Source organism: Cololabis saira, chromosome 23, assembly GCF_033807715.1.
Source record: "Cololabis saira isolate AMF1-May2022 chromosome 23, fColSai1.1, whole genome shotgun sequence".
NCBI lineage: Eukaryota > Metazoa > Chordata > Actinopteri > Beloniformes > Belonidae > Cololabis > Cololabis saira.
In genome coordinates, this window is record NC_084609.1 from 23961031 (window position 1) to 23973920 (window position 12890).

Genomic DNA, 12890 nt, shown 5'->3' on the forward strand with positions numbered 1-12890 from the left:
GGCCAACCGATGTTAATCGCTCCCGTTGTTACGCAACGACGGGAGCAGAATCTGAACGGCTCGTAGATCCACATCACACTGGACGGCTCATCTGGGCGGCTGTACAGACACTGCAGAATTTGGTTGCTTTCTTCCTTCTCTGAGTTGGCAGGCTGAGGAGAGACCACTTTATATATGTTAAAGCAAGAAAAAACGTGTTTTTCATAATAGGTCCCCTTTAAACATTCCAGAATATTATGATCATTTGTCAATTTCTCTGATCTACATTTGTGATGCGCACCTAATTTGCGCCTTTAATTTTCTCAAAAAACGGCAGTGTGCCTTATATATGACCATTACAGTAATTTCCGTTACTCTAGTCAGGGGGATTGTGGGTACTGTAGTTGGTGTCGCCAAAAGTAACGGCGCTAAAGCCGCCAAGAATCATCACAGCGACGCTGTGGCGATTGTGACGAGACCATTAGAAGCCGAACTCGCCCAGCTGTTCCATTTCGACACGGAAGAAGATTTCGAGGGATTCAGGGATGGGGAATGAACTGGAAAAGTTCCTCTCCGCATTTGTTTTGGGAGTGAACAGTTTTCAGAAAGCTGGTTTTTATTTTGTTAATAAAGTTTGACTTACAGTACTATTCTTGTTTTTTTTTTTGCATTTGCTGTAGCATTTGCTGTAGCGCAGCTCCATCAGGTAGATATGTAACTCAACCCCAGCCACTATAGTACGGTATCTTACCGTTTATTCCGTGCACCTTATAATTGAAGAGGGTTTTAAAATAGGCCTAAAGGTGAGCCTTATGGTTCGACTCGATGCTGGAATATTCCAAAAGCCCCACAGTTGACTTCTGTCTGAAAAGCTCCCGCCCCTTTGCAACCCCAGAAGCAACAGAACATCTCACTCACATTCACATCTTTTTCATCTTGTTGTCCATCGTGTTCATTTTGGCCATTACAATTACAAAGGTCTTACTTCTCTGAGCCTGCAGCACGAGGGACTCAGAAAGTAACAGTGAGAGGGAGGAATACTGAAGAGAAGGCTTGTATTATCTTGATGAAACTGCATGCGACCCTGTGCATTGTCTCTTCTGTGAGGATACAAGAGGAATAGCCTGGAGGTAATGGTCTGCCGGTGCTCTCTGTGTCTACAAACAGCAGCAGTCAGAATAAGAGACAGCCAAGCAGACAGGCCAATCACCTGCCAGGCAGAACAACAGGTAGCCTCCATGTTTACAGGGTAAAACATCAACATCTGCAACTGATGCTGGCAATATCGTAGCACCATCCTGCTTTCAAAAAGATAGAGGGGAGCAGTTTTATATCCGAAGATAGGAGGAAGGTTTACTGTTGGATTTGATGATTAAATAATAAAGTAGAGACGGCAGGAAGAGAGGTAACCGATCCTCTTAGGAAAAAAAGGTTGAAAACATCCCTACACTTGTTATTTCATTCACGTATTTTCATGATTTTACTACACATACATTTTAGAATAAATGTTCCCCACTTGATAACAATGTGTTCACGCTAAACCAGCAGAGTCACTCAATAATAAGCTAAACGATATAAAGCAGGAGGACCCTGGTTCATGAGCTGTGAAGAAGATTGACTGAAGTAATCTGAGAATATGTTGCCGGTGCGGAGCATAAAACGCAGCATCTGCCGCCCTCCGCTGTACTGCACCTGTGCTGTTCTGCTGGAGCGTATGGGCTGAGTGTGATGAAACGCTGACAGCTGTATAGTTCAACTGTTTAAAACTGCAAAAACAATAGAATATGTTGATAACGGAGGCTTTGATTTACCCCTCTCATTATTCAAGTGTTTGAACGATGGTTTTTCTGTATGCAGGAGAGAGCCAAAGCTTCTTCCTGAACTCTGTTCGCGCTGATGTTTACTAACCTCTCGGTGACCCGATCGGAGCTTCGCTGTGGGACTTGACGAGCCGGGCATCGGAGTACGGGCTGCTCTGAGAGGCCAACGACGCATCTGGGCTGACTGCATCCCCCTGGTACTCCTCCTCATCGTCCTCATCTTCCACCTCTTCCTCCACCACCTCCTCCTGCGTGCCCTCTTCTCTTTGATCGGGCTCTGCTGTGTCATCCTGCCTCTGTCGCTCCTGCTGTTTGCTGTGATTTTCAATCACCTGTTCAGGTCACAGAAAAGCAAAGGGAGGACACCACTCAGACTTCAGCGTGGAACATAACAGACTCCTTGTAAAACACGGGTAATGTCTGCGCACGTCCTCAACGTTGTGTCCTCGAGGATTCTTAGAGGTGACAAATGCTGGCCTTGCAATTAAAAGAGCACTTTTGGTCATAAAAATTAAGTGTGATCCATCCATAAACATTCACAGACAATAATAAAATAACATACACACACATATATATATATATATATATATATATATATATATATATATATATATATAAGCTGAACTATCTGAAGGGAAGCCACTACATCTCTTTACCTTATTTGCCGTCTCCATGACGACTTCGATGTTGAGGTTCTGTGCGGCCATGGCCAGCAGCTCGTCGTCGTCGTCCCCGACATCCCAGGCGTCACTTGTGATGCTCTCGAACTCCTGGAAGGTAGTTGCTTTCTTGGGCTTGCCTGGAGTGGTCGGAGGAGGCTTGTTGCCTGCTTTTATTAAACTGCAGGACAGAGAAACATTGTGATGTTAAAAGAAACGTTTCGTGAGGGGGCAAAGAAGGAAAATTAGGCAGGGAAAAAGGGACAGGATATCGAGAGTAAAGAATACAAAACACATTTACAACTAGGGGGGAAAAGGTGAGCGGTGAACACATGAAACACTGATCAGAGAAGGGAAAAGAAACTGCAGGATTTCACAGTTCATTAAATGACAACTTCATATTCTGCAATTTATAACATTTTTATGCAATAATACTTCAAAGAAAAAATTTTACTTTTAGTTTATGCAAAACGTCAAACACACCTGGCTTTAATTATTTTTTTTAAACAAAAATTAGCCGCAACCAGTATTACGTTGTGTCTATATATATATATATATATATATATATATATATATATATATATATATTTCTTAAATCAATGAAATGACTAAGTAAATATACACACAAAATAAATGTTCTGACACAATATAAAGCACACTGCTGCAGCCCTTTAATGAGTGAGGACGCGTTCTTTCCTGGGATATGCTGCCCCCATCTGGGCAGAAGTAGGAATGCTTCATAGCGTGGCTTTAAAATTGAGGCATTCTAAAATACAAATACCCTCACTTTTTTCCACTGACTTAAAATCAGAGGACTGGAGATATAAACATTTATAGGCGATACGAATGAAAGTTCTGGTCACTACCCGTCCCTTCAACAGAACCTGGATCTGCTCTTCTTTGCAGGTAACTCCAGGTCTGTTCTCTGCATCTACAAATGTTCCCATACCATTTTTTTTCCCCCATTCTGATACCTGGGCTTTGGTTATTTACCGAGTACTGATCCAATACCAATACCAATGTCACTTTCATTTTTCTTTTTTAAGAATAACAAATTAAACCGTTATTTTCTTAATTAACAGCAAATAAAGAATGTAGATTAAATAAAGAAATCCAGGGATTCAATTTAAAGTTCAGCCTCGATACGTAAAATGAGAAGGTCTTTACATTTAGATTTTTGTACACGTTGTTGGTCTAAATGTCTGTCATAAAGTTGGCTGGCTTCCTGGAGAAGACATGAAATGTCATGTCGGACCATGAGTTCTGCAGGTTTCTCCATCACTGCCCTGGTTTCTTCCTTTCTTTAGAGAATTCCTCTAATTTCTGCATTTCGTCCTTCTTTCCCTTTGATTTGCTTTTTTTATGCGATGGCTCCTCAGATGCTGAATAAGCTGGCTTGTTATTGTTTTAGCAAGATTCTCGCCACCTCTGGAGACCATAGTCTTGCAAGATAATGAGTGTTGCAGCTTTCCTGGTGGGAATGTCCAAACTAGGATAATTAGCCTGTACAATAACTGTCAACACAATGCTAATGCGAGGTCGCTAGGTCCATCTAACAACTCACCTAGTGACCCCAAACTGGAGTCATTTATAAGGAAGCATTGCACAATTAATTGTGCTGGCACTAAAAGCAACAAAGAAAATGTAGAGATTTAAAGATGGTGTACCGACAAAAATACTTATGGATACCCTTGTTTTCAGCAAGATCGTTGAGTATTTCTGGTACTGGCATCAGTATCACAACAACTCTACTGGTTTCAGGAAGTTTCCCTGTTGTTTCCCAGAGCTCATTGTGCATGTGGAGGAGAGCATTCAGATCAGCTTCCTGTGGTAATACGTCATCCTTTTCTGTTTCACTTCCCTCAGTGACTGTGACACATCTGCATCAGCAATCTGCCGACATGCAGTGGAATCCCTTCTTCTTCCCGAGCGCGGGACGTCGTGCCTCAAACACCGGGATCTAAGCTGCCGCAAGAGCCTGAATGTTTCCAACACACGCTGAAAAGTTCACACAGTGCTTTCTCCTTCAAACCTCATTCTGCGAGTTCAATCTGAACTCGCGGAATGAGGTTTACCCCCGATGACTCTTCCCTGTAGACCCGTTCATGCTTCAGTGCGGTGTGATGAAGGAAACCGAGCAGCCTCCTGTGTTGGTGGAGCTTTCCTGCAGAAACTTTACTGTAACTCTGGATTTATTTGCCTTTATGCCCAGCAGGTGAATGGTTTTCTCTGAGATCCGACTTGGTTTTTAACACCTCTGGACAAACGCTGCCATCAAGTGACAATCTACACAAGAGGAACAATAGCTCTTGTTGTGTTTTAAAAGTCATGACATAGTTTCTCAGATCAGCTGAGTAGAAAGTGCCCGAGTTATAACATATGAAACAATTACAGTTTTATATTTGTCGAATAAACATTCAGGGATGGATTCATTTCACATTTTACTTCTTCATCTTTTCAATCATGCCAACTGAAACACTTAAAGAGCAGCTTTTCAACACTGAATCAGACATTTGAAATGTAAAAGCAGAACAGAGTTTTATTCACTTAAAACAAGAAAAGGTGACAAAACAAACAAACAAAAACTTACCTTTTCCTGTTTTATCATGCAATAAGGGAAAGGCAGGTGGGTGGAGGGGATGGAGATTGAGGGTAGAGGAAAAAAGAAAAACAAAAGAAAGTGGTCTGATTTCCAACAACGACACGGATTAACATGATGAACCACACAAACATGTTGACATGAACTTGATTCCTTCATAAGTTGCAGCCACATCTGAACTGACACCCTGACTAATAAGAAAAGCAAATTAAATCTAACCCTCTGTGGAAATCTAGTTAAAAAAGGGATAGAGGATCATTACTGAGGAATAGGATGTTTTTTTTTCCTCTAATAGTATTTGTTCACGGGTGTGTGAATCTAAAGGAGACCATACAGATAACATTTTACCTTGTTTTCCCCTATATATTAGGTCCAGCACTCATTCATTCAGGTTTTTAATCAATAAAGAATTCAGTCTTAATTTGTTCCCTCCTTTTGAAACATTTATAGCCCAAATACAAAAGTCTAAAAGGTATGAAAACAATGTATTTTTAAAAAAAACATTATCCTTCCGACTTTCTTATTTGGCCCTCGAGCAGGTTCTGTTTGCACGGGATGTGATCTTGAGCTTTTGAAATGTAATGAAAAGAAAAAGAAAGAAGACAAAAGGGTTTTTTTCTTTAACTGTGTGCCACTGATAACCATCTTTAAATCAGACCTTCTGATCAACTTCTTCCAACACAACACAACAACGGGAGTAAAGCTGTTGACTAGGGATGCAAATTATCGATTATTTCATTAATTGATAGTTGATAACCTTATCGATCGATCAACGATTAGTTGATAAGCGGCGTTTTTCCCCCATCTAAGATACAAACATAATTTTTTTTGCTTATATAAAATACAAAGGACATTTTAATGTATTCCTTAATCAAATATTTATTTGATACAAAAGTAACAAAAAGACATTTTTGTACCACAAGGAATATAATATAAAGTGCACTTCAAGGCTATTAGTAGTAGCAGCAGCCATAATAGTGTCATTTGTGTCAAGCAAATTTTAAGTTCTAGTTACATTTTAAGTTAGAGTTTTGGCAGTGTTCAAAATAAAATGATGAGACCTGCTGTATTGGAGCACATTTTCTTTTAGTTAAAACTGTAGCGGGGACAGATGTTTAGAGAAACCTATGTATGTACCGGGTGAAGGCTGATTTATGGTTCCGCGTTACAACAACGCAGAGCCAAGAAGGTCCTGGGTTCGATTCCCACCGGGGACGCTGTGGGCGCTGAAGTGCGTGTTAGTTCTGTTAGTTCTCTTTCTGTGTGGACTTTGTATGTTCTCCCCGTGTTCCCCTGGGTAGCTAATGGGAGCTACCCTCACAAAAACATGCACACAGTCCTGGGCTATACATGCCCCCTCTGGCCAACCGGGGCGCCAGATGGGGTGGGGAGGATCCGGCCGGAATAACGTGATCCTTCCACGCGCTACGTCCGGCCGGAGAAACCCCACCCTGTCTGGTGAAAAGATGCGGCCTGCTCACTCCTCAGGTTAAGGAGGAGACCTGAGCTCAGTGCAGGGCCCTCCCAGGGTTGGTAGAGGATGGCAATGCACAGGACTGTTAGGTAGGAGCACTGGGTGATAAAATGGGGACAAAACCGGGATAAAAAAAAAAAAAAAAAAAAAAAAAAAAAATTAAAAAAAAAAAAAAAGATTAATTGTAATCGTTAATTTTAATCGGGTAATTTCATAACGGCAATTAATCGAAAATCGATTAATTATTAACATCCCTACTGTTGACCAAACAAACCAGACTTATTTTCCATAACCGTGACGTTTTACACATTCCAACGCGCCAGCGTTACGGTCACATCCCAGCCGATGACGTCACAGTCCGTGCATTTATCTGATGTCAAAAGGACAAACAAACCCTTCCACATTCTTGACGAATATGCAGCTATAAATAGTACAGCTATTCAGGTACGTTTAGTTACATAATTAGCTTTGGGGGGAAAATAGAAACATGCTCTAATGGATATTATGATGAAGTCAGTTGGGAAGAGGAAGCAGGAAGACCAACCACTTATATACCAATGGGTGATGCAGACAAAAGTGTTTTGAACTGCAATGCAAAAAACTAAAAGTGACAGTGTAAAATATAAATAAAGCCAGAATGGAATGATTTGAAAATTGTAAACAAAAAAAACTAATTTTATTTACAATAAGAGATACAAAATAGATTAAAAGTTGAGAGTGAGGAACTATACCATCATGAGAAAATATTGAATTTGATGGCAGCAAAAAAATGTCCGTACCTTCCAATGCTGCGTAAGTTTCACAAACAAAAACCAAAATATTCTGCATTACTCTAAGAGCCAGAGCAGAAGGTTAAACAGCACTGCCTTTCAACTTCCTGTTTTGAGTCAGCTGGTGGAAAAAAAAAAATTTTTAAGGTGTTCTGGCTCTAGTGGCCTTTTATTTAAAGTGTAGACAGGAAGGTGGTATAGAGATAAAATGGGGACAACATGAAGCGAAGCAAAGCGGCGCAGGCCGGAACTCGAACTTGCGACCGCTGCAGGAGGACTGTAGCCTCGATACATGGGCTGCTTGCTTTAACCACCGTGCCACCCAGCAGCCCACAAATCAAGCATTAACTTTATCTTGGCAATACGGCATTATTTTTACACTGGAATGCTCATTATGCAAGGCTCTGTTTCCCAGAGGAGGTGCAAATGTTGCTAAATGTAACAACAGCAACCTTATAAAGTATGTAAGAAGCCATGAGTAGAATGGGAACGAGAAGTTTAAGTCAAAGAGGAAAACAGAGGAACCACAGCAGCAAAGTTTGTGGTCCAGACATTAGAGAAATGTCACAAAAAGAATGAAAAAGCCACGGGAATAATGGGTCAAATAGTATGAATGGTTCTGGATGACCAGCTCCTGTAAATTGTAGAATGTGTTGGATTTTACTGTGAACACGGTTGGAAGTTGGAAATATATCTGCTCTCCAGAAAACAGTACCGACTGTGACCGAATACATGTCATGCAAGACAAGATTTTGAGTTTTACGGTCAGATTTATGTATTTAGCACATTAAAAACAACCACTGTTGACCAACATAGATTGCATGTAAAAATAAAACAATAAACATCTAGCAAACAGAGGAAAAACCACAACTAAAGATAATATATAATGATAGATGTGTAAAGCTCAACCCCAGTCCAACACCAGCGAGGATAAATGGGATTTCAGCAGCGATTTAAATGTAGCAACAATTTAAGCTGTTATTTGTAATGGTAAGTTGTACCAGAAAGTAGAGCCAGCTAGCCCAGAGGCCTGGTCACCTTTGTTTCTGAATATACATCCAGAAACTGCAGGAACCATCTGATTAGATGATCTCAGCGTTCTGACGGGGGGGGGGGGGGGGGGCGGGCAAGGACAAAGAAATTCACACAAAATATGACGGTGCCAGCCCATTTAAAACCTTAAAAATGGTCAATAAAATCTCAAAATCTATCAAATCCATAAATGTGGTTAAAAAGCGTGTACTACTCTTTCAAAACTGTCATAAGCTACAAATAGCTTCACTTTGGCTGACAGTCACGAGTTTTAACAACCGTCTGTCAAGTTTAAAATCACATCCAAGTCTCCCACCTGATCTGAACAACCAAATACAACAATTTCTCTTTTTTTCATTTAGATCCAGTAAGTTCAAGTCCAACCAGCTTCATCTACGCAGCTTATCATGGGCCACACACTGCTCCAGACATGAAAGAAAAGGTAATTATTGACAGCATCAAAAGCAGCAGTCACATCTAAAAGCACCAACACAGCAGAGTTTCCTGGATCAGCGGCTAAAAGATCATTAAAGACTTAAACCACAGTGATGAGACTTAAACCCAGACTAAAATTTGTCATGAATATCAGATTTCTTTTAAAAAGTTTGTAATCAGTTAAAAACAACTCTCTGAGACTTTAAATAAAGGCGAGAGTTAAGAAATGGGCCAACAAATGGAGGGAACTGAATGGTTTTTCTATTTTTAAATGAGGCTGGAAACAGCATGTTTAAAAACAGCTGGAACAACATGTGATCCGAGGGACGTATTCATCAAAGTTAAAATACGGGATCCAATAGAGTCAAAAATGTCTCAAAACAAGAGAGCAAGGATTCTATACAAAAGGAAATGTACAGGTGTTGGATTAGGATTTAGTATGAGCTGAAACCCAAGTTAAGGAATCAGTATCTGAAACAAGAAAAAATCTTTCAACATCAGTCTATTTGTCTGAAAATTTAGGAGATTAGTTGCTGGAAAGACAGTTTTTGGCCTTGTCCGATGCGCAGAGAGGTTTCTCCAGATTCCCCAAATGTATTGATATGTTTTGTAGATGATGATTTATTCAAAGTCTAACTCTATGTTGAGTTATATTATTCTGGATTTGTTTCACAATTTGTAGACAGTTTTGGTCAGATTGGCGAACCTCTGCCCATTTTAACATCTGAGAAACTGCTCTCTAAAAGTCTGTCCTTATGTCTCCAACCTGTTGCCATTATACCTAAACACTAGCTCGATGTACCATCAGCCTTTTCTTTCTGTACCAGCATTGTTTGGCCTATGACCCAACCTTTATAGAGACATCTAGGTGATATCAAACACAAAGGGCGTTTTGTTTTTTAACTTTATTTATTTTTTATTAAATGGTAAAAAGTGTCTATTTTCAGCATCTGATATATTTTGTCCAATTGATGTAATTTAAATGAATGAATGAGATATCAAAGTCACTGCATTTTATTATATTTCCATTTTACATACTTTGGAATTACAGTGGCAGTTTTCAAAAATAAGTTTATTTTTGATGGCATTTGATCAATAATAAGTAAGGCTCTTCTACAAAAAAGGGATCTGTTTTCAGTCACGATTCACACAAAACATGTGACATTTAAATGTCAACAAGTATTTTGATTCTCAAAAGCTTGAAACACAGTAGATTTACATTTCTACTTCCATCCATCCTAAAGATTTCATAAGTTCTTCCGGGATAGGCGGTGAAACATCTTCAACAACAAAAGCAAAAGAATTTGTCTTCTTTCAATCCTGTCTGAGTTACACTGACCTGGATGACTGATAATTCTACACCGGTGTAAGTATTTTGAGTGAAAAACTGAGGGGGCACTAACAAGCTTCAGCAATGCTGCAAATACAAGTTGATCAACATCCACAAAAGAAAAGCCAAAGTTTGACAACTGAACCAGACTACTCCAACAGGTGTCACGGCCCATCTCCCTCCAGCCGGGAAGGGAAGGGGACTTACTTGGCATGAAGCAGCGGGTCGAAGGGCGGATGCTGCGCTCCGTACACGTGCTGGATGCTGAGGATGAAGAGAGAGAGAGAACAGAAATGAATGGATCCATCTGTGGCTTAGCCACGTTAACCTCTCCTGATTCAAAACAACACCGGCTCAAACTGCAGGGATGACCCGTGGTGACAGGAGGGGGTATTGATTAGTGAAATGAGTGTAGACATTGTGGTTATATCAGGTTGTTGTGGCATCAGTTCAAACTCTGATGGACTGAGAGGATTGTTTAACTGTTAAGGCTGATTTATGGTTCTGCGTTGAATCAACGGCGTAAGGTACGCGGCGACGCACACCGTACGCCGTAGCCTTTGCGTCGGTATAACGCAGAACCATAAATCAGCCTTTAGCCGCAGTTAGCAGCGCTGCTAACAGCAGCCAAGTGTAGCACAGTCCCTGGTCCGTTACGAGGGTCGATCATTGCAGAGTTTGTGCAGTAATATAAGGGAGTACCAACAGCAGCAGAGGTAGAGGTTGAGGCTGAGCAGCGTGAGCTGAAGGGAGCTAACACCGAGCTAGCAGCAACAGGGAACACGTCACTCACCTGCCGGGAACCTTCTCTGCGTTTCGTTTCCAGAACTGTTTTCTGTTGCCGTCACTCGACATTTTCCCCCCCAACGGTCCGACGCACCCCTATCTCAAACGCCCTGACGCTGTCGCGCTGTGTGGGGTGTTTAATTCGTCTTTATTTACACCAGACCCCCTCCACAGAAACTCAGAGCGCTGCCATGTTGATACTGCCTGGGCGGCGAGTAAGCGCGGCTGTGATTGGCTGAGGAGACGCTTCCTCCCCGGGAACCAATCACAAGTGAGATCGGCCCGGTGGGCTGGTGACGTCACGCCCCGCTGTATTCTGCTCTGTTGACAGAAACAAGAGGCTGTCAATCACCGGAGACCACCAGCATCAGGACCACAGCAGGGGGAAAGTGCCTCGCTGGCAGTTTACCACTATAGTGCTGTTTTGTGTTTTAGTTAGTAAGGTTTCATTTGATAAGAAATTAGCATTAACAAAATTTATATACATGATCGATTAAAACTAACTTCAAGCATCTATTCACCAACTTATATTAAAATGTCATTTTTACTTTTCAAGTGAAAACAGGCTTATTTTAGACTTTTCATAAATGTAAATCAACCTGTAGTTGAACCATGTCATCTAAAGTCCTTGTCCTTACAAACACCAGGAAACTGGACCATATTACACCTGTCATGAAATCAGAGGTGTCAAGTAACGAAGTACAAATACTTCGTTACCTTACTTAAGTAGAAATTTTGGTTATCTATACTTCACTGGAGTAATTATTTTTCAGACGACTTTTTACTTTTACTCCTTACATTTTAACACAATTATCTGTACTTTTTACTCCTTACATTTTAAAAACAGCCTTGTTACTCTATTTCATTTCGGCCTTTAAATAAAAACTATCCAGTTAAATTGCTCCATCCGGATAGAGTGAATTTGGTTGTGGTTGTGGCACAGATGTTTTGTTCAGTTTTGTTCTTACATCCGTTGCCCTCAGATTCCTGCAACTAAACTTGGATGTATATTCCAATAAAGGTTAGGATAAATGATAACATGCCTCTGAAGTTTGACTTTTTGCACCATTACAATACTTATAGGCAACTAGTCATCATATCTCCTGCTCTCTGAAACACATGTTAATGCTCAATAGTACACATATACAGTATGGTTCTTTAATATATTTGCATTATACTAAGATGCATTCATTTTCAATGGCTTTTGTCCTTAATGGCTTTTTTCCCCCTTACATTACTTTTACTTTTATACTTTAAGTAGTTTTGAAACCAGTACTTTTATACTTTTACTTGAGTAAAAAACTTGAGTTGATACTTCAATTTCTACAGGAGTATTTTTAAACTCTAGTATCTATACTTCTACCTGAGTAATGAATGTGAATACTTTTGACACATCTGCTGTAGTTGAACTATGTCATCTAAAGTCCTTGTCCTTACAAACACCAGGAAACTGGACCATATTACACTGGTGTTCTGCCAATTTTTGCTGCTTTCCCAAAAAATGCTACCTAATGGTTTTCTACCTTTGTAGAGCTATACTTTTACTGTGTTTTACTCCCTAAACCACTTCCTTTCCCCCCCAAATGGTCCTTGTCTCTTGCCAGGCCGTCATTGTAAATAAGAATGTGTTATTAATGACCTGCCTGGTTAAATAAAGGCGAATGACTGAATGAATATCAAATAAAGCCATAGAATTGTTTTTTTTTTCTCTTTATCGTATAATGTTCAAAAAGTGTAATGCATTCATGTCATGGGTAAGTGTATTTTGAAGGATCAAATACTCAACATCCCATATTATCCATTTTACATTGTGCAAGAAATGATGCAAACTTTGAAAATTGACTGTGCGCATGCGCAGAACCACAAAGTAGCATTTCTCGGCAGGTAGCAAAGATTGGCAGAATACCGGTCATGAAATCTCTACACTGGTTTCCAGTGAGTCAGAGGATAGAGTTTAAAATCTTACTCTTGGTCTACAAAGCACTGAATGATCTTGGACCAAAATA

At 40.3% G+C, this 12890-nt stretch overlaps 1 protein-coding gene across 2 annotated transcripts in view; it reads right to left on the reverse strand.

Annotated features, from left to right (window-relative positions):
• tbc1d22a (TBC1 domain family, member 22a) overlaps positions 1 to 11087 on the reverse strand; it is a 147718-nt gene extending 136631 nt beyond the window's left edge. For both annotated transcript variants that reach the window (XM_061714509.1, XM_061714510.1), the window contains exons 1-4: positions 10892 to 11087; positions 10306 to 10362; positions 2456 to 2639; positions 1888 to 2131 (exon numbers count right to left, since the gene is read on the reverse strand). In XM_061714509.1, the coding sequence (XP_061570493.1) occupies positions 1888 to 2131; positions 2456 to 2639; positions 10306 to 10362; positions 10892 to 10953 (547 nt within the window). In that variant the 5' untranslated portion in view covers positions 10954 to 11087. The remainder of the gene's footprint in view (positions 1 to 1887; positions 2132 to 2455; positions 2640 to 10305; positions 10363 to 10891) is intronic.
• Between the last annotated feature and the right edge of the window lie 1803 nt (positions 11088 to 12890).